Source organism: Lepus europaeus, chromosome 5 (assembly GCF_033115175.1).
Source record: "Lepus europaeus isolate LE1 chromosome 5, mLepTim1.pri, whole genome shotgun sequence".
Lineage (NCBI taxonomy): Eukaryota > Metazoa > Chordata > Mammalia > Lagomorpha > Leporidae > Lepus > Lepus europaeus.
In genome coordinates this window covers 152354210-152376782 of record NC_084831.1, presented here as the reverse complement: position 1 = coordinate 152376782, position 22573 = coordinate 152354210, and the positions used below count along the sequence as shown (strand labels likewise).

Genomic DNA, 22573 nt, shown 5'->3' with positions numbered 1-22573 from the left:
CCTTTGCTCAATAGTACTCCTGCACAACTTGTCACTCTTATCAAACATAAGCATGAAAATACACAGGTCTGCCTGTTTCTTTGGGCTTTTATATCTGAAGGCTCCCATGTCACATGATACTTAAGCAAATCTGCTAGCTTTTCTCTTGCTAATCTGTCTTTTGCACAGTGATCTTATCCATGCACCTGATGACGGGCGAGAAAAAGTTATTACTCTTTCTCCCCGACATCCACTACCAAGATATGAGTCAGTGATTAACTTGTTTCAACTCTCCAAGGGAGAGTTTACCCATCTGTAAATCAACTGGAAAAGGGATGCCGGGCAGTGTTAGAGACATTTTTAATCATCACAATTTGAGAGAACACTACTGGCTTTAGCTGGTAGAGGCCAGGAAACTTACTAGACATCATAAATGTACAACCCCTGCAATCATTCAGCCCCAAAATGTCAGTATTCTACATGCTGAACACCCCTGGGGCGTGCATGATGTCACAGAAGGTTGAGATGCCACCTGTACCACCAGCATCCCATGTAAGTACAGTCTGGCTGTTCCACTTCCATTCAGCTTCTTGCAAACGCACCTGGGAAAGCAGAAGATGGCCAAGTGCTTGGGCCCCTGCACCCACACAAAACATCCAGGTGGAATTCCAGGCCCCTCGCTTCAGTGTGAACCAGTCCCAGCCATTGCACCCAATTAGGGAGTAAATCAACAGATGAAAAATATTTCTCTCCCTACTCCCTGTTACTGCCTTTCAAATAAATAAATAAACCTTAAAAAAAATCTGGGAGACCTTGACGGAGTTCCGGGCACCTAGCTTCAGCCTGGCCCAACCCTGGCCACCATGGCCATTTGGAGAGTGAACTAGTAGTTGAAGACTCTTTCCTTCTCTTTCTCTCCTCTTTCCCCCCACCCCACATCTCCATATATCTCTCCCTCCCCCTCTCTGAACTCTCCAGTCCAAATAAATAAATCTTAAAAAAGAGAAAGAAGGGGATATAATTGTGGTGTAGCAGGTAAAGCTAGGGCCTATGAACCCAGCATCCCATAGGAACGCCATTTGGTGTCATGGCTAATCCACTTCCAATCCAGCTCCCTGCTAATGCACCTAGGGAAGCAATTGAAGATGGCCCAGGTGCCTGGACCCCTGCCATCCACGTGGGAGACCTGGAAGAAGCTTCTGGCTTCTGCCTGGACCAGCCCTAGATGTTGTTGCCATTTGAGGGTTAAACAGTGGATGGAAGATCTCTCTGCCTCTCCCTCTCTTTAACTTTAAAATAAATTTTTTAAAAAAAAAAAGAAGAAAAAACCCTGTAATAGTTACACTCCTCAAAATTTGGAATTGAGACTAAGAAATTAACATTTATTATAGATTGTCCTTTTGACTACCGTAGAGAATTTTTTAAATATTTAGTAAGTGTGATATAAAATGAAAGTCTAAGAGAAGAAAATGAGCAGACAGAAGCCAAAAAAAAAAAAAAAAAAAAGAAAGAGAGAAAGTAAGAAGTAAGTAAGTAAGTTAGTTCTTGAGTGTCGGGCAGCAGTCCACTTCCTGTCGCCAGGCTGGCACGGCTACATTCCTCTCCACCAGCTCCCTCAACTCCCACCACTTCCACACAAGTTTTCCAGTTCCACATGAGCTGGCTACTCACAACCCAAAGGCCTACCAGCACACCCACAGAAAATTGCTAAGGAGAAAAACCAACTGCTGCATAGCATGTAATAGCTCCAACAAGCAACCAGAAATAAACTTTTTGAAATAATAATGGAAAACCATCTACGAGGTCTAGAAAAGAGATCAATGAGAATTACTCTATGAGGACATTAGAAAAGGCAACCATTACAGAAAACAGGGAAATAAAATTTCTTCCACTAGGGACGGCCTGTGGCACAGTGTGTTATGCTGCCCCTGAAACACCTGAGTCCCGTATCAGTGTCTGGTTCAAGCATTTCCACTCTGTTGAGCAGATGACCGGTGAAGGCACCTGCGTTCCTGCCCACTCAGGCAGGAGGCTCAGATGGAGCTCCCGGCTCCTGTTTTCAGGCTGGTGCAGCCAGAGAACTGAACCAGCAGACAGAAGATCTCTTGGGGACTGGTGCTGTGGAGTAGCGGGTAAAGCCGCTGCCTGCAGTGCCAGCATCCCATATGGGCGCTGGTTCAAGTCTCAGCTGTTCCACTTCCAATCCCACTCCCTGCTAACGGCCTGGGAAAGTAGCGAAAGATGGCCCAAGTCTTTGGATCCCTGCACCCACATGGGAGACCCAGAAGCTCCTGGCTTCAGATCAGCTCAGCTCCAGCTAATGTGGCCATTAGAGAAATCAATCAGTGGATTGAAGACCTCTCTCTGCCTCTGCTTCTCTGCCTTTCAAATAAATAAATAAATCTTTAAAAAAAAAAATTTCTTAAACTAGAAAGGCAGTCAAAACTCAAAAATAGGGCCGGCACTGTGGCGTAGCTGGTAAAGTCACCACCTGCAGCGCCAGCATCCCATATGGGCGCCAGTTCGAGTCCCGGCTGCTCCACTTCTGATCCAGCTCTCTGCTGTGGCCTGGGAAAGCAGTGGAGGATGGCCCGGGTCCTTGGGCCCCTGCATCTGCATGGGAGACCTGGAAGAAGCTCCTGGCTCCTGGCTTCAGATCAGCACAGCTCCGGCCATTGAGGCCAACTGGAGAGTGAACCAGCAGATGGAAGACATCTCTCTTTCTCTCTCTCTCTCTGCCTCTCCTTCTCTCTGTAACTCTGACTTTCAAATAAATAAATCATTTTTTAAAAGAAGCATGCAAAAATTTAAAAAAATGACACAGGAATAAAGATACAGAAATCATTCTTTAATATTTTTTAAACATCCACAAACACTTAAGTGCTAAGAATTTAAGTGCTAAAGAATTTTAAAGAGCAAAAATAAAAAGACTTCATTCCCTAAGACAAAAAAGAAATGGTCAAATATAAAAGAATAAACACAACCTCAGACTCAGGAGGGGAACAACTTGGTAGAATATTTACTCAGGAGCTGATTACACCTTGATAATCACAGCCCATGGCCAAGATGATTTTTTTCTCTTTAAACACAGTTAATAATTCTGAGAAACAGAAGAACTGAAACAATTATACAAACTATGAAGGTTTCAAACTTTCCAAATAACAAGGTTAATGACAGGACAGAATAAAACATAAAATGAAACCTGTGAGGGACACAGACAGGGCTCCATAAGCTTTTCATTCTGAGACTCCAGAGCGCAGTTATGGGTCAGGTATTTGGTACAGTGCTTAGATCCCTTAATGGGATCCTCGCATCCCAGTAAGGAGTCCCTCTGTTCAGCCCTAGGGACACTTCCAGTTCCAACTTCCTGCTAATGCCCACCCTGGGAGGCAGTAGCTGATGACCCAACTGGTTCCTGACACCTACATGGGAGTCCTGGATTCAGTTCCAGACTCCTGGTTTATGCCTGGCCAACCCCAGCTGTTGCTGGCATTTGAGGAGTCAACTATTAAAAAAAAAAAACTCCCACTGTCTCTACTTGCCTTTCAGATAAGCTTTTTAAAAAGTGCAATTAAGCTACAAACAGGATAATAAAAGGAAGAACATACACTAGACAATAAAGTCAAATTTCAAATAACTTTTGACAGGGGCCAACACTGTGGCGCATCCCATATGGACGCCAGTTCGAGACTTGGCTACTCCACTTCTGATCCAGCTCTCTGCTATGGTCTGGGAAGGCAGTATAAGATGGCCCAAGTCCTTGGGCCCCTGCCCCTGTGTGGGAGACCCGAAGAAGCTCCTGGCTTTGGATCGGCACCAGCCCCAGCCGTTGCGGTCAATTGGGGAGTGAACCATCGATGGAAGACCTCTCTCTCTCTCTCTCAGCCTCTCCTTCTCTCTCTGTGTAACTCTCTCAAATAAATAAATAAATCTTTAAAAAAATAAAATATAATAACTTCTGACCAAACAACTACTACAAAGAGAACTCAGGTTAGTTCAAAGCACCTCCATGAACCAAAATCTACATTGTTACATACTGGGTATAATGTCCTTCACTGTAAAATGAAGAAAATATTCTTACATGCTGAATGCATCAATCATTTAAACATGGAGTACCTACTGTTCGCCTGGCACTATTTATTTAAGATTTACTTATTTATTTGAAAGGCAGAGTTACAGAGAGACAAAGGGGGAGGCTGAGAGAGAGAAAGAGAGAGAGATATCTTCCAGCCTGTTTTATTCCACAAACGGCCGCAATATCCAGGACTGGGCCAAGCGGAAGCCAGGAGCTTTAACTGGGTCTCCCACATGGGTGCAGAAACCCAAGCACTTTGGCCATCTTCTGTTGCCTTCCCAGGCCATCAGCAGGAAGCTGAATTGGAAATGGAGCAGCCAAGAAGTAGAACTGGCACCCATATGGGATGCTGGTGCCCCAGTATGCAGCTTAACCCACTATATCCTAGAGCTGGCCCCTTGCCTGGCACTATTAAAGGTATAGAGACTATATGGTGAACAAGACCAAATTCTTGTTCTCACAAAAGTTTTCATCTAAGAAACACTGTTGGGGCCAGTGCTGTGGCACAGCAAATTAAGCATCTGCTGCCATCTGCAGTGCCAGCATCCCATGAGGGTGCTGATTGGAGTCCCAGCTGTTCCACTTCTGCTCCAGCTCCTTGTCAATGGTCTGGGAAAGCAGCAGAAGATGACCCCTGCACTTAGTACTTAGACCCCTGCACCCACATGGGAGACATGCAAGAAGCTCCTGGCTTCGCCTGGGCCAGCCTGGGGCCACTGTGGTCACTGGGGAGAAAACCAGAAGATTGAAGATTTCTCTTTCAAATAAATAAGTAAATCTTAAACACACACACACACACTATTTAGCAAAAAATATAATTAATCACATATATCATTTTATATTTTCTAATAGCTACATTAAAATGTTGATTTATAAAATTAATTTGGGGAGGGGGCAGTTGTTTAACCTAGCTGTTAGACACCAGTTAGTATGCTTGCATCTGCTATCAGACTGCCTGGGTTTGATTCATGGCTCCACGTCCTGACATCAGATTCCTGCTAAAGTAGATGCTGGATGTGGCAGTGTGGATTAAGTGACTGGGTCCACAGCCTTGGCTGTTGAGAGCATTTTGCCAAATGAAACAGTGGACTCAAGATCTCTCCCTCTATCACTCTTTCAAATAAATAAATAAATACTTATTTATTTATTTGAAAGTCAAGAGAAACAATCTTCCATCCGCTGGTTCATTCCCCAAATGGCTGCAAAGGCCAGGGTGCGGCCAGGCTCAAGTCAGGAACCTGGAGCCTCTTGCAGGTCTCCACGTGGGTGCAGGGGCCCAAGGAACCGGGCCATCCTCCGCCGTTGTCCCAGGCACATTAGCAGGAAGCTGGATGAGAAGTGGAGCAGCCACGCCCTGAACTGGTGTCCATACAGGAGGCTGGCGCCACAAGCGGTGGCTTTACTCGCCAGCCCCTCAAATAATCTTAGAAGAATTAATGTGATTCTTTTATACTTTTTCATACTAAGCTTTTTAAACATCACATATATTTTACAGAACTTCTCAATTAGGACAAGGGACATTTCAAAAGCTCTACAGCCCAAATGGCTAGTAGCTGCCATACTGGACAATTCCAATCTAAGGAGGGGAAAAGGACAGGGAATCCATTTTTTTTTTTTTTTTTTTTTTTTGGACAGGCAGAGTGGACAGTGAGAGAGAGAGACAGAGAGAAAGGTCTTCCGTTTTGCCGTTGGTTCACCCTCCAATGGCCACCGCAGCCGGCGCACCGCGCTCATCTGAAGCCAGGAGCCAGGTGTTTATCCTGGTCTCCTATGGGGTGCAGGGTCCAAGCACTTGAGCCATCATCCACTGCACTCCTGGGCTATAGCAGAGAGCTGGCCTGGAAGAGGGGCAACCGGGACAGAATCCGGCACCCCGACCGGGACTAGAACCCGGTGTGCCGGCGCCACAAGGCAGAGGATTAGCCTGCCATCCATTTTGTTTTAAACCTGTCATAGTCGGACTTTTTAAACTGTCTACATGTATTGCTGTGATAAAAATTACCAGAGTCCAGGCAGAGTAAAGAGAAACTCCATGTATCTATTGTATCCGAAACCAGAAACACCCTAACATCAATATGAAAAGTGTGGAGGCCGACGGCACCGCAGCTCACTAGGCTAATCCTCCACCTGTGGCACCGGCACACCAGATTCTGGTCCCGGTTGGGGCGCCGGATTCTGTCCCAGTTGCCCCTCTTCCAGTCCAGCTCCCTGCTGTGGCCCGGGAGTACAGGGGAGGATGGCCCAGGTCCTTGGGCCCTGCACCCGCGTGGGAGACCAGGAGGAAGCACCTGGCTCTGGCTTCAGATCGGCGCAGCACACCAGCTGTAGCAGCCATTTGGGGGGTGAACCAACGGAAGGAAGACTTTTCTTTCTGTCTGTCTCTCACTGTCTAACTCTGCCTGTCAAAATAAAATTTAAAAATGTTCTCTAGAAATATTAGTTTTAAGAACATCAAAGTGCTGATAGAAAGTGACTACTTCAGGGACAGACACTGGATGTGCAGGTAAAACAATCACACGCCGTATTAGAGGACCTGACTGTGATAGCCAGGCTCTATTCCTGACTCGAGCCCTGCTCGTGCCAACCCTGGGAAGCAACACTGACAGCTCAAACGATTGTGTTCCTGCCACCCACATGGAACCTGGACTAGATTCCTGCCTCCCAGTCGCCCAGACATGGTGAACATTTGGAAGTAAATCCGCAGATGGGAGCTCTCTCTGTATCTATCTGTTTCGTTCTCTTTCTGCCTCTCAAATATTAAAAAAAAAAAAAAAAAAAAAAAAAAAAACCGTTGTGGAAAAATGGAATTCAATCACATTGACTTTTAAAAAAGAAAGTTACTTCTGTAGAAAATGACTGCCTAATTCGAAAAAGAATTAGAAATTATTAGATGCAATTAGTCCAGTACTACAACCAAACCCAAGATCAATATAAAAAAGTACTAGCCTTATTAACAGTAAGTATTTAAAAGTTAATTCATGAAGATTGTATTTACAATAAAAAAAAGTTTTTATAAGACTAACAGAAATGTCCAAAAATAAGAAAATGAAAAATCTTTCATTTTCAACCTTCCATAAACAAAGGGATGCTATATTCTTGGATATAAGAACAGAATAATATAACAACCGTGGCCCCCAAGTTAACCTATAATTCAATATAATTACTTTCAAATTATCACCAAGATTTCTAAATATATATATATATATATATATATATATATATTTTGGACAGGAAGAGTGGATAGTGAGAGAGAGAGAGACAGAAAGGTCTTCCTTTGCCATTGGTTCACCCTCCAATGGCCGCTGCGACCAGCGCATCGCACTGATCCGAAGCCAGGAGCCAGGTGCTTCTCCTGGTTTCCCATGCTGGTGCAGGGCCCAAGCACTTGGGCCATCCTCCACTGCACTCCCGGGCCACAGCAGAGAGCTGGCCTGGAAGAGGGGCAACCGGGATAGAATCCGGCGCCCCAACTGGGACTAGAACCTGGTGTGCCGGCGCCGCAAGGCGAAGGATTAGCCTGTTAAGCCACGGCGCCGGCAAGATTTCCAAATCTTAACAACCTGATCTGAAAGATCTTTGGAGGATAGAAGATTCAGCACTGAAAAAGAACATACATGAGTGGCAAGCTAGCCGGATAAACACACACACACCATGCAAACTTAGAATAATCCAAACAGTACATAAACAACGTTAGGAATATACAAAGATCACTGGACAGATGGAGTTTTTACAAGACCTATGTTTAGGAGCCAGTATTGTGGCACAGCAGGTAAAGCTGCTGCTTGCAACAACAGCACCCCGCATCTGAGCACTGGTTCAAGTCCTGGCTGCTCTGCTTCTAATAAGCTCCCTGCTAATGTGCCTGCGAAAGCAGATGTCTCAAGCACTAGGGCTCCTACCCCTCGTGTGGCAGACCAGGACGGAGTTCTAGCTCCTGGCTTCAACCTGGCACAGCCAAGGCTGCCGTAGCCATTTGGGTAGTGAGCTAGCGGATGGAAGATCGCTCTAGCTCTGTCTCACCCTCCCCCCGCCATCATTTTGCCTTACAAGTAAATAAATCTTAGAAAGATATATATATATATATGAGAATTTAATATATAATATATGGCTCTTCAAATCACTAGGGAATTGATCAACTAGTCACTGATACAACGGAAAAACATTAAGTTGATTTCAACCTCAAAGACATGAGTACATAAATTGCAGACAGGTTCAAATTAGAAATGTAAGAAAAATACAACAAAAAAACAGGAACTTTTAAAATAACTTTGTAAATAAATCTTCATCAATAAAGAAGTGGTTAAATGTATAGGTAGAACATAAAGTTGTTAAAAATAATGAGAAATCTATATATACTGGCACAGAAAAGACTTCTGACATTAAAGACAAAAAATAAATTTAGGGGGCAAACTCAAAATATAATGCCATCTAGTATCAAGAGGTATTCTCTTATCTATGTGTAATACGTAGAAAGTTCCAAGAAAACACTCAAACTATTAACAACGGTTTCCTCTAATTAAAGACTATATTTGGGGTAGGGATGTGAAAAGGAAATTTCATGTCCAGTCAACATTCTTCTATAGTATTAAAAAAAATTTTTACATTGTGATACCTTTGTATGTTAAGATAATTTAAAAAAGTACATTTCAAAAGTAACCAAAGAAAGCCACTGTAACAAAAACCTTCATGTTTAACCCTCTCTGCCTCCCACCTCCTTCTTCTCTTTTTTAGTTTTTGAGATAATATTTTAAATTACATTACAGTAAAAAGGCTTCATACCTTTTAACAAGTAAAAAAGCAAAAAGGCCTTTGTTTAGTGGGAATAAAGACAAGGGCTATAAATAATAATTGAATGGAAAATGGAGAGAGGGAGGGAAGAAGGGAATATCATTATGTTCTTAGAAGGTAATTGAAAATGAAACTCGATAAAGGGAGGGATGGGAGAGGGAGGGGGAGGGCCACGGGAGGGAGGGAGGTGGGGGGGAGCCACAACAATACAAAAGTTGCACTTCGTAAATTCACATTTCTGAAATAAAAAGAATAAAAATTAAAAAAATATTTTCTATAAACCACACTGAATCTGTTAAAACTAATTAAAATTAAAATAAAAAACAAAAACTCTTCATGTTTCAACAACTCTCTCCTCTCAAGTACAGATGGGAGATACAAATTGTGCTTGTTAGCATTGTTGTTCTAGGGAAATGTTTTCTTGGTAATTACCTGGAACCACAAAAACTCTAAGCAGCAATCTTTAGTACTAACTCAGTATTGTGTTTTTTGTTTTTTTTTTTTTAAATATGAAAAGGCAGAGTTACAGAGAAGCAGAGAGAAAAAGAGAGAGATCTTCCATCCACTGGTTCACCACCCAAACAGTCCCAACAGCCAGAGCTGCGCTGATCCAAAGCCAGGAGCCAGGAGCTCTCTAGGTCTTCCACACAGGTGCAGGGCCCAAGCACTTGGGCCATCTTCCACTGCTTTCCCAGGCCATAGCAGAGAGCTGGATGGGAAGTGAGCAGCTGGGTCTCAAACCGGGACCTCTATGGGATGCCAGCACTGCAGGAGACAGCCCTACCCACTACACCACAGCACCAGCCCAAGTGCTGTTATTTTAATTTGATAAACATAGCACAGGGAAGGAAACAAAACTGCAGTTACACATACTGGGTATTATATTAAGCTACCTGACATGTAGACCTTGACTATATCAAGTGAAAGTTTCTAAATCCTTCCTCTCTCTGGACAGCAAAGCAGGGAACACACATGACCTGGATCAGCTGACTTCTATTCTGCTGATCTAAAGCCCACACTGGCAGAGTTCACTACGGAGGAACTGGTAGGACCACCACCACAGACTCAACATGTTTACAGCAAAAAGCAAAGTGGGGCAAAGCCCAGTGTTTTATATACATTCATATGTACTTAAAAGACAAAGTGACAGACCTTCCATCAGCTGGTTCACTCCCTAGATGGCCACAACAGCCAGGGCTGGGCCAGACCAAAGCCAGGAGCAGGACCTCCATCTGGGTCTCCCACATGGGTGGCAGGAGCCCAAATATCTGGGCCATCACCGACTGCTTTACCAGGGAAAGGAGGAGAGGGCTAGGCCAGAAGCAGAGCAGCCAGGACTTGAACTGGCTGTCCAGTACAGGATACAGGCATCGCAAGCGTCAGCTGAACCCGCGGCACCCACAACAACGGCCCCTGCTCATATTTTTTTAGTGAACTAAGGTCACATTTAGGCTAGTATTACATTTCATGTGTATTTGTCCACGCATTTGAATAAAAGCTCAATCAGAAGCAACACTGAGAAAATTTTCTAATTAGTACAAATTTACACATTGAAATTAGGCACTCCATCCCAGCGGCATGAACAGTACTCAACAGTTATTGTACTTAACATCACAGTTTCATACATACAAACACATGAAACAAAATTTATATTTTTAGCTGTTTCATGACTATGTTCATCACCATCCACTGGAGTAGCAATGTTCTTTTGGATGGCAGTCCTGTCTGAATTATAACTAAAGATTCCTTCTGACCATTTACACAGCCAATTGAATGAACGAATAAAGAAATGCCGAAAACACTGGAGTGTAAAGCTAAAATTTTTTCCTTAAACATTTTTCTTAATGTGGTAAAATATACATGACATTTTTCTTGCTGTGGTATAATGTATCTAACATATATTTACCATTTTCACCATTTGTAAAGTATAATTCAATGGCATGAAGTTCACAAAGCTAAAATTTTTTAAAATTCTGCCATTTTATCTGGGGAGAAACAAAAGGTCCTTAGAGGTTGCATATTGGAATTATAAAGTAAACAGCACTTTAAAAAGCTGTTCCACAGATTCTAATACAAGATCTCTGGAATACATTATTTTTATTGTCCCCCCCACCCAGTTACTTATTCTCAAAACACCCCAGCAGGCAAGTTCCTACGTTTGGATATACTAATATCAAAGAAAAAAATTGCTACCCCCCAAGTTTTACCAAGAAAAACCATTACTAGTAAGACATACTGCCATTTAAAATGTTTTAAATAGACATAAACTATTATAGAAACATAATACAACGCAAAAATTAAGAACAAAAGTTGTTTCACAATTACTCAAGAACACCTATTATGGGGCAGGTACTGTATGAAAGACACAAAGTAATCAATTCTTACAACCTAGTATCTTAGAACCCAACAGTCATTTATACAAATATTTCTGCCATCAGTGTCTAACTGCCTAATATTTGTACAGACACACATTATCAGTCATAGTCCTCTAAAGAGTTCCTACTACCACAGTCAACTACTACTATCTCAGGGTGTACGTAGCTGGTATTTCACAAAGAAAAAGGGCTCCGATAGCGGTCCAATATACCATCACTATTATCTGCAAATTATCTGCTAATTTTCTAAGAAGTCAAGAGGAGAAAGGAGCCTACTGCTCCCTTCATCAGGCCATCATACAGACCTTGACCCATACCCACAGACTACACAAATCTGGGTCTACTCTGAAAACTTCATCACGTGTCTCAACAGAGATGGAGTTAAAAAGAAGCCTAAAAATCTCTGCATATAAGCACACATATGTGTGGTCTTCAAAAAGTTCAAGGAAAATGCACATCATGGAAAACCTATCATGAATTTTAGATTTTTTGCACCAAAATAAACTTATTTTCATTTTTAATTGATTCACTGAAGTAGTTTAAAAAAAAAAAAGATTTATTTATTGAAAGGCAGAGATACAAAGAGACAAGAGACAGATCTTCCATCTAATGGTTCACTCCCCAAATGGCTACAACTGCCAGGGCTGGGCCAGGCCAAAGCCAGGAACTTCTGAGGTCCCCCATGTAGGTGCAAGGCCTCAAGGACTTGGGCCACCTTCCACTGCTTTCCCAGGCACATCAGCAGCGAGATCATCGGTGGAGGAGCTGGGACTCAAACCAGCTCGCATATGGGGTGCCAGCACTGCAGGTGGAGGCTTAACCTTCTATGCTACAGCACCAGCCCCTGAAGTGTCCTTGTATATACACATAATCCAAAAGGTAATTAGGTACCATCACATGGCAAAACTACCAAATCACAGCTAGATGTCCCAATTTCTTTGTTCTCTTATCCTTTTCAATTTGGGACAGTGGGGTTTTACGAAGTTTAAATGAAAAAAGCAGATATTAATTAAGTGTTGAGAACTTGCCTGGCACATAGCACTCAAAAAATGGCAATTATTTCATCATCCAATTCTCCCAGGCACTGAAGCCCACTCTACTCCAGCACAAGTATGTTCCCTACCTACCTTTTCTCTGATAACTCCAGATTCTTAGAAAAGTGTGTGGATCAACAGACCTTCAGCAGATGAACTTTTAGAGCTAAACCATGAACAGATGGAGTAAGACAGTGATCACTTGCATGTGAAAATGAGTACACACCTAACAGCTCTGGGCTATAGCCCAGAGCAGAGCACTTGAGTCTCCCAGTGGTGGAGGGCCATGTGCTGCCTTCCAGGGTACACAACAACATGAAACAGGGCAGGGAGCAGAGGAGCTGGGACTCACACCAGGCACTGTGATGCAGCATGCACGTCTCTCAAGTGGCGTCTCAACCACAGCCCAATGCCTGCTCCCTAGATCTGTGTTCAACAAGCTCTCCACACTAAACTTTCAGAACAACTGCTCTATCATTTGGAAAATTATCTACAGTCAAACTCCAAATTTAACCTATTTCAAGACTACGCTAAGAAACATGAGGTCCGGGCCAGTGCCATGGCTCACTTGGTTAATCCTCCGCCTACAGCGCCGGCATCCCATATGGGCGTCAGGTTCTAGTCCCGGTTGCTCCTCTTCCAGTCCAGCTCTCTGCTGTGGGCCGGAAGGGCAGTGGAGGATGGCCCAAGTGTTTGGGCCCTGTACCCGCATGGGAGACCAGGAGGAAGCACCTGACTCCTGGCTCCAGATCGGCGCAGCTCCAGCTGTAGCGGCCATTTTGGGGGTGAACCAATGGAGGGAAGACCTTCCTCTCTGTCTCTCTCTCTCTCTCACTGTCTAACTCTGTCAAATAACTAAAAAAGAAAGAAACAAACATGAGGTCCTTAAGTATTTTGAAATCTCTATGAGTGTAGTGCCATATTGATAAAAAGCCCAAGTTGAGTTACAACTTCAAGAACACTGAAGTCCTATTAAATAAGCTTTAATTAAGAACCTTTAGAGGTAGGTGTCTGGCACAGCGGTTAGGATACCACTGGAGACACCCATATGCCACACTGGGTGCCTGGACTTCCAATCCAGCTTCTTACCCCGGGAAGCAACAGATGACTGCTCCGGTAAGTGGGTCCCCTCTACCCACAGGGGAGACCTGGATTTAATTCTAGGCTCCTGGCTTCAGCCCGGCCAAGCCCTAGAAGTTGTGGGCATTTTGAGAGTGAACCAGCAGACAGAAGATCTCTATTCTTTCTTCTGCCTTTCCAGAAGAAAAAGAAAAAGAAAAAGAGAAAAGAATCTTGAGGTAAAATACACAGAGGCAAGAAAAAATTCTCAAAAGTCTTAAAGGATGACAGATGAAGAGGTTACCATATAAAAAGTCATTTTCAAAAATGCAGAAAAGTCATTAAATATTAACAAGCAAATAACTGTGTCTACTTAGAATGAGATTTCTATCAACTTACACTTGCACTGGCCAGTGTTTCTAGTTCAATCCTGGACCAAGAAAAAATGTCCACTAGAATGATGTACTCCCTGACACCCAGTCCCTAAGCCAAATCATTCTGAGAGATCATCACTTTCCCCACAGCGGGATCACAGACTCCTGTGACTTCAGGTCCCCAGATTTCCCCACGTTAGCTGACTATACTTTTTTGTTTTCAATATGAAAGGGAGACAGAAGAAAAAACACACATGCTTTATCTGCCAGTTCACCAGTGAAATGCTTGGGACAGGTTAGGTCAAAGCCAGGAGTCAGGATCTCCATCAGGGTCTCCAACAGGCGGTAAAGACCCAGTCACTCCCATCATCATCTGCTGCCTCCCAGTGTGTGCATGAGCAGGAAGCTGGACTACAGACTGGAGCCAGAATTCAAAATCAGGACTCAAACCAAGCACCCCAGGCAGCATCTTATTTTTTAGAAAGGTTTATTTATTCCTTTGAAAAGTAGAAATACAGGGGCAGGGGGCGGCAGGGGGAGGGAGATATCTTCCATCCGCTGATTCACTCCCCAGATGGCCAGGGCTGGGCCTGTCTAAAACCAAGAGCCTCTTTTGGGTCTCTCAACGTGGCTTCAAGGGCCCAAACACTTGGGCCATCTTTCCCTGCTTTCCCAGGTGCATCAGCAGGGAGCTGGGTAAGAAGTGGAGCAGTCGGGACTTGAACTGGCATTCATATGGGATGCTGGCACTGTGGGCAGAAGCTTAACCTTCTACATCACAGCACCACCCCACTTTGCTGCTTCTGAAAATTCTCTAATAATCAAGTCACTTGATAAAGACAGAGAATAAATATAAATGCTAAGACACGTCTACACTTCAGCATGCCATCATGATTATAACAACAGCAGTGGCTTTAGACAATTTAAAAAAATTTTCAGGCCGGCGCCGCAGCTCACTAGGCTAATCCTCCGCCTTGCGGCGCCGGCACACCGGGTTCTAGTCCCAGTCGGGGCACCGATCCTGTCCCGGTTGCACCTCTTCCAGGCCAGCTCTCTGCTGTGGCCAGGGAGTGCAGTGGAGGATGGCCCAAGTGCTTGGGCCCTGCACCCCATGGGAGACCAGGAGAAGCACCTGGCTCCTGCCATCGGATCAGTGCGGTGCGCCGGCTGCAGCGCGCTACCGTGGCGGCCATTGGAGGGTGAACCAACGGCAAAGGAAGACCTTTCTCTCTCTCTCTCTCACTGTCCACTCTGCCTGTCAAAAATAAAAAAAAAAATTAAAAAAAAAATTTTCAAATACAAGTCATACAATCTTCACAATCATGGTGAGGTAAACAATGGCAACAAAACTGCTTTTTAATGAGCATTTAACACCTGGCACATCTGTAAAAGCTTTACATAATTTAATTCTTTCACCGACCTGTTGAGGTTGCAACACCAGTACGAGATTTAAGGCATAACGTGAATCCACTTCTATCTGGTTCTAAAACACACTCTAAACTCTACACTGTGGCAAGATCAGGGGAAGAGAACTTGAGTCTCAGTCCCAGCTCTATCACTTAACAGCCACAGGATTTTGGCACGTACTCTTCTTCATCTACAAAACGGGAACATCAATGTCTGCCTCCTCTACTCTCAGAGTAGTTGTAAAGGACAAATGAGGGGAAGAATCACTATACTCCTAAAGTTGTACTTAGGGAATCTCGATTCCTTAAATGAAAGGTTTCTCTGGGGGAGTGGGGGGGGGGGGGGCGGAATGAGGGGCCAGTGCTGTGGCTCAGTGGGTTAAAGCCGCGGCCTGCAACACTGGCATCCCATATGGGTGCGCTGGTTCGAGTCCTGGCTGCTCCACTTCTGATCCAGCTCCTTGCTAAGGTGCCTAGGAAAACACTGGAAGATGGCCCAAGTCCTTGGGCCCCTGCACCTGGGTGGGAGACCTGGTGGAAGCTCCTGGCTTCAGCCTGGCCCAGCTGCAATCATTGCAGCTATTTGGGGAGTGAACCACAGGATGGAAGACAGATCTCTCTCTGCTTCTGCCTCTGTAAATAAACAAATCTTAAAAAAAGAAGAGAGATCAAACAGGTCTTGATAAATTCTAAAATACTACACAAATATCATAAACATTCCCTATTTTCAGGAAGTAAAGAAAAAAATACGTATCAATGGGGTGGGGGGTGCTGGTCTTCCTTTCACTTGGATTTTGTTTTCTTTTTTTAAGCAGACTGAAGACCCCAAAGAAGAAACTTCAGACTTCATAATTTTACCTGGAACCTTCCTGTCCATTGGATGGTGATAAAAGACTGTACCACAACTTAATTTGCCACTTTGCTAAGAATACGAAGTTATTGATCTGTAACTTAACACAGATTTGGAGATTAATAAACACCTCGTAGTTCATTTCCCTCCTGTAAGTTTGGTTTGGGAGCAGGGATTTAGTACTGGAGTTCACGTGCTCACACCCCACATCAGAGCGCCTAGGTCTGACTGCCAGTTCTAGCTTCTAGCCCCAGCTTCGCACCAGTGCTGACCCTGGGAGGCAGCAGTGACAGCTCAAATAATGGGGTTCCTGCCTCTCAGGAGAGACCTGGCCTACTGCAATCTCAGCTCCCAGCTCTGGCGCCAGCCCAGCTCCAGCAGTTGCTGCCATGTGGGGAGGAAACCAATTAACTCGAGCTTGCTCTGTCTCTCTCCTCCTCGCTCTGCCTTCCAGATAAAGTTTTCAAAGTTAAAAATACGTAAAACTCTGATTCTCATAGGAATCTGTGATCACTGCAGTAGGCCACCCGGGGGCCCACATCCTTCATTTTGCCAAGACTAAAAGATGAACAGCTGATCATCTAAAATTTAAAAAAAAAAAAAAAAGTTAAAACAGTAAGTTTAAGGAAAACTGTTATTATTCAGAACTTCCTAATGCAAGGTTAATTTCTGTAGAACTTTTAGAAAATAAGAGCCCCAAGTCAAACTGAAGTGAAAGCATGCAGCTGTTGACAAGTCTGTCACATAGGAAAAAGACAGGAGCAGGCATCTGGCTAGCAGCTCAGACTCTGCTTGGGACAACCTACTCTACAGCCCACACTGCAGGGCCTGGGTTTAAGTCCCGGCTCCGCTCCTAAGTGCAGCTTCCTGCTTCTGTGCACCCTCGGAGGCGGCAGGTGCTGGATCCAGTCTTCTTGCCACCCACATGGAAGACCCAAACTGAGTTCTGGGCTCCTGGCTTCAGCCTGGCCCAGCCCTGGCTGTTCCAGGCAGTTGAGAAGTATACTGGCCTTTTAAGTAAGTTAAAAAAAAAAAAAAAAAAAATTAGGTATTCAAGCCTAGATTGCAAGTCAGAAAACACCAAAAAGGCAATTTCAGGGTTCAAAAGTCACAAAGCACTCACTACTTCAATATCAAAAATTGCCCTACTGTTTTTATTCCTTGTAAAATACAGTCACAAAAATCACTTTTAGCAAGGCAAATTATTGTAACAGCTTACCCACCTATTATTAATAATGAAAAAATTACCATTTTGGCTAAAGAGAGAAAAATCATGGACTATGAACAACCATGAACCATTTCCTTAACATAAGTACATTTTCACTGATCAACTACATGAGATATCTGACTTACATTAAAACCTACATGTAAACTCAAGAGTGATTCAATTTTCATATTAGATTGTGCTAACATCTCAATATTGCAAACCTAAGACAGTCATTTCTACACTGTTCTGGGATCTAGATTTTTTTCATGTAAATATCAAATAAATACCCATTTAAGAGCTTTTGAATCTAACTTATTTATTCACTCAATTGAGACTCAATATTTCTCAGCAGTGGTTCTCAACTAGGGGTAATTTTTCCCCCTCAGAGGATTTAGCAACATCTGGAGACATTTTTGGTTCTAACAACGAAGGGTCAAAAAGAGGTGCTACCGGTATCCAGTCAACGGACACCCTCCACTTTCCCCTGCCCCCAAAAGAAGAATAAGCAAGGCCAAAATGGCAACCGTAACATGGCTGAGCTATCTTGATCTATGGAAAAGTTTATTTTTCCCCCCTCAAAGATGTATTCATTTATTGGAAGGGCAGAGAGAGACAATCGATCTTGGTTCACTCCCCGAATGGCCACAAGAGCCAGGGTCCAGGAACTAAAACTTAGTCTCCAACATGGGCAGTAAAGGCTCATACATTTGGGCCATCTTCTGCTGCATCCCAGGCACATAAGCAGGAAGCTGGATGGAAGCAGGGTAGCCAGGATTTGAACCGGAACTCCATTATGGGATGCCACTGTCTCAAGCAGCAGCTTATCCCACTATGCCACAATGACAGCCTCTACAAAAGTTTGTAAACAACCATCTGTCTGAAAAACAGAACTCACTTCACCTTTCTCCCGTATCTGCTACTTCCACACTTCTCACACTAGTCTTTGGCAACAGACTCTACATTATGCCCATCCTTCCAATCAGTTTCTACCTTCCAGACTTGTCAACAGAATAATAATTATCCCAGTTAGCCAAGTTCAAAATCTTGGTGTCACCTTTTAATCACCCTATTTTTAATAATAGTAGTAGGAGTAATAGCAGTAGCTAACACATATTAAATTCTTACTATGTGCCAGTCACTATCTTGAGTGCTTTGCATATATCATTTAATTCTAGATACTATTATTATGCCTGTTTTACAGATAGAGAATCCAGGGCACTAAAAAAAGCTAACTTGTCCAGGGCCATATACCTAATGAGCAGCTGATTCAGGTTTCAAATCCAGGCAGAAAGGCGCCAGAGTTCATGCTTTTTTTTTTTTTTAACTTTTTTTTTTTTTTTTTGACAGGCAGAGTGGACAGTGAGAGAGAGAGAGACAGAGAGAAAGGTCTTCCTTTTGCCATTGGTTCACCCTCCAATGGCCGCCATACCATGCTGATCTGAAGGCAGGAGCCAGGTGCTTCCTCCTGGTCTCCTGTGTGGGTGCAGGGCCCAAGCACCTGGGGCATCCTCTACTGCACTCCCGGGCCACAGCAGAGAGCTAGACAGGAAGAGGGGCAACCGGGACAGAATCCGATGCCCTAACCAGGACTAGAACCCAGTGTGCCGGCGCCGCAAGGCGGAGGATTAGCCTCTTAAGCCATGGCGCCTGCCAGCGCCGGCCAGTTCATGCTTTTTTTAAAGAAAAAAAAAAAATATTTACTTATTTATTTGAAAGCCAGAGTCACAAAGAGAGAGCGGTCTTCTGTCCTCTAGTTCACTCCCCAAGTGGTCATAACAGCCAGGGTTGAGCCAGGCCAAAGCTAGGAGTTACATCCAGGTCTCCCATGTGGGTGGAGGGGCCCAAGCACTTGGGCCATCTTTCTCTGCTTTTCAGGGAGCTGGGTAGGAAGTGGAGCAGCTGGGACTTGAACAGGCACCCATATGGAACGCCAGCATCCCGAGCGGTGGCTTTTATTCATCAAGCCAGCCTCAGAGTTCATGCCTTTAACAAGTCCTCCAATGTGCTGTCTCTTCTTTCAGTCTACACTGAATCACAAAGTCCTTTAAGTTCCATCCTGGCAAGCACTCTACTATATTCACAGCAGCACTTCCATGGCCCAATACGTAAGCAGGTGCTCAAAAAAACTTTTGTTTGTTGAACACATGAAATGGCCCTGACCTCTCCTATTTCTTGCCTCCGGTCAAGGCCAGTCTTACATTTCACACTTGGGTTTATTGATATATCCTATCAACTAGCCAATCAGGCAAACCAACACAAACCTCTTTGCCAGATTTTCCATAACCCAGTCCATCCAACCTTTTTCTTTTGTTTCTCAATTAAAATCATAAAATCTTAAAGACAGAAAGAATCTCAGAGATCATGTTGCCTTACCTCATTGTACAGATAAAGAAATCCAAAAGTGGTGACTAAATGCACCAGTCAGCCACTGCCAGCACGAGAACCTGACTCTTGCGATTCTGCTCGAGGTAAAAGTTCACCTGACAGACGTCTCCTCACTGTCCCACCAACAAATCACGCCCGTTCCCACCGTTGCTGCTCAGACTGCCTTTTCCTGCTCCCTAGGTCCAAATTCCATCCATCCTTCGAACCTGTCTTTGCTATCCTACTCTTCGTGACTTCTTCCTTCTCTGACAATCTTCTGTCCTGAATACTAGAGGAAGACGATCACCACGGCCCAATGGCCCACGTTTAATGCACGCGAACACTTCCCACAAAGCAAAGCTACTTGGATGATTTCTTCCCTGAAATAAGTTTTTTAAAAAACGTATTCAAGAGGCACACAAGCAGGCAAAGAGATAAAAACATCGTCCATTGTTTTGTTCACTTTCTAAATGCCTGCAACAGCCAGGCTGAAGCCAGAGGCCAGGCTCTCAATCCAGGCCTCCCAAACACTTGAGCCATCATGCGCTGGCCCCAGGGCCTGCACCAGCAGGAGCCAGAGCCTGGAACCAAGCCCAAGCCTTAAGATCCTGGACACCAGCATCGTGACTGCTGGACCAAATGCCCATCCTCTTGAAAACTATTCCTCTTTTCTTTCCTCCCATAGTGTAGGAAGTAATTTCAATAAAAACCAACTCCTATGGCACCTGCATCAAATATTCACATACCTTGAAGAGACACTCAAGCGCATCTTTAGTAGCAGACATATAAAGCGTGCATAGCCCCAAGTTACATACGCCGCCTCCATGAAGAAACACTCACTTTGTGGGTAAGTGTTTAGGGCAGAAGTTGACACCACCTGAGACATACTAGAGTGCCTGGGTTCGAGTTCTGGCTCCACTTCCGATTCCAGCTTCCTTCAGCTGTGCACCTTGGGGGACAGCAGATGATGGCTCAAGCATTGGGGTCCCTGCCTCCCACCTGGGAAACCCAGACTCCGTTTCAGGCTCTAGGCTCCAGCATGGCCTCAGTCCCAGCTGCTGCAGTCATTTGGACAGTGAGGAGCAGATGGAAGACCTCTGTCTCTCTCTGCCTTTCAAATACATTAAAAATTTAAAAACTCAGTTTAACCACAAAGTCCAAACTCAGACCTCTGACACAGCTCACCTATTAGCCACGGACCCTCGAATTCATCCTTCTGTGCGTGCTACCAGCAGCCATGACACTCTCCAAACTCTACTGCTAGCAAATGATCCACACTTCACTTTCGTCCTCCACTTCCCTCGACTGTGTGACACAGAACCCCGTCTCTTCTACCCTTTACCGTCTTCTACATGCGTCTTCCATCACAGTCCAGTTGGCCGCCTCTCGGCCAATTTCAACCGGCCAGTCCCTCTACCAGGCACACCTCCATCTTCAGCCCCCCGTGGATATTAGGGGGCCTCAATCCCGTGAAAGTCAATGTTGATTTTATTCCCTCCCCTTCTTCCTCTAGCAAAGAGGTTTCAGAACTGGGCTGGGGCGAGGCGGGGGTGGGTGTGGGAGGGGTCACGAGCCTTATATTTTCAGCCTACCATTTCCTAAATTCTATTTCTGCGTATGTTTCAGAATTACAGCACATACTAGCACAGTACACGAACATAACGGTTTAAAATACACACATCAGAATATCCGCTCAACATTTTTACTGAGTGCGTAACAAAAGGGTTTGAAGACAAACTATTCTCAAGATATATAGATGCGACCCAAGGAATAGGTGCCAGGCCACATATCTGCAAGCACTATACGTACATAGGCATAGGCATACACACACACACACACACACAGGCTACAAAGGAAAACTCTTGCCCATACCCAGAGGGAAGTCCTAGCCATGCCCACCAACTTAGAGCCCCTACCAGCCATCTCAGAACCGTGTCCTCCTCCAAGGAACCGAACAGGGTGGTGGGGGGCAGACACACACACAGTCAGGGGCTCGCACCCTCACCCTCCTACAAAGACGGGCATTCCAGGGCGCTGTGCAGCCCGCCACCCCGACACCGCGCACGGCCACAGTCTCCCGAGATGCACCCCCAGCTCCCCAGCCACACTCGGGCCGGCTCCGCTGACAACCGGCCTCCATCGCGCCCACCCACCCCGGCCGCAGCCCAGCGCTCCCCGCAGCCCTGCCGGCCCCGAGCCGGGGGACAGGCCGGTGCCCCGAGTGGCCGCCCCCCGGAGCTGCCAGCCAGGCTGGGCACGGCGGGGGAGGGGCGCGCTCGCCGGCCGGGACGACGGCCCAGCGGCAGCCGACGCCGCCCGCGCCCCGCGCCACTCACCGTGCTGCGTGAAGACATTGAAGCCGCTCTCGGGCGGGCGCCCCGCCGGGTCCCGCCTGCGGCCGGAGGGCCTGGCGGCGCTGCTGCCCCGGGCCCCGCGGGGCTGCGGCTGCGGGAGCCCCGGAGCCTCCCCGACGCGGCCCACCTGCTGCCCCATCCCCGCGCTCGCGTACTCCCGCGGCCCCGCCAACCCCCCGGTCACATTCCTCCTCGGCTCCCGGCGCTGCTCCGGCCTCTCCTTCCCGGCCCAGGCCCTGGCCCTGAGCGGCCGGGGCCGCCGGCGGCTCGGCCCCCGGACTCCTCACAGCGGCCGCCGCCGCCGCGCGGCTCCCCGGCGCCTCACGGACTCGGCTTCTCCCTCCCCCTCCCGCGGCTCCGCGCCCCCAACGCCGCCGCCGCCATCTTTAAACCACCGAGCGCTGGGCGAGCGTGGGGCAGAGCGTCCCCCGCCCCCCGCCCCCCGCCTGCCAGTCACCTCCGCGCCCCGGGGGCGGGGCCTCCAGGAGGCCCCGCCCCGCGCCCCGCCGGGCCGGCCCCCCCCGCGCCCACCTCGCGCGCGCGGCCGCGGCCGCTGCCGCCTCAGGTCCCGAGTTCGGGGCCACCGCCACCGGCCTGCGCCACACGCGCTTCCACCGCCTGCAGCGCCGGTGCAGCCCGGGCCTTGCCTGCGGCGGCGGCACCTGTCAGCTCCGTCGGCCAGGGCGGGCGCCGCCGAGGCGCAGAAAC

At 46.1% G+C, this 22573-nt stretch overlaps 1 protein-coding gene across 2 annotated transcripts in view; it reads right to left on the bottom strand.

The window, feature by feature from the left end:
- The window catches only part of ABL2 (ABL proto-oncogene 2, non-receptor tyrosine kinase), a 118586-nt gene extending 96582 nt beyond the window's left edge, over positions 1 to 22004 (bottom strand). For both annotated transcript variants that reach the window (XM_062192953.1, XM_062192955.1), the window contains exon 1: positions 21848 to 22004. In XM_062192953.1, coding sequence (XP_062048937.1) covers positions 21848 to 22004 — 157 coding nt within the window. The remainder of the gene's footprint in view (positions 1 to 21847) is intronic.
- Positions 22005 to 22573: the final 569 nt, after the last annotated feature.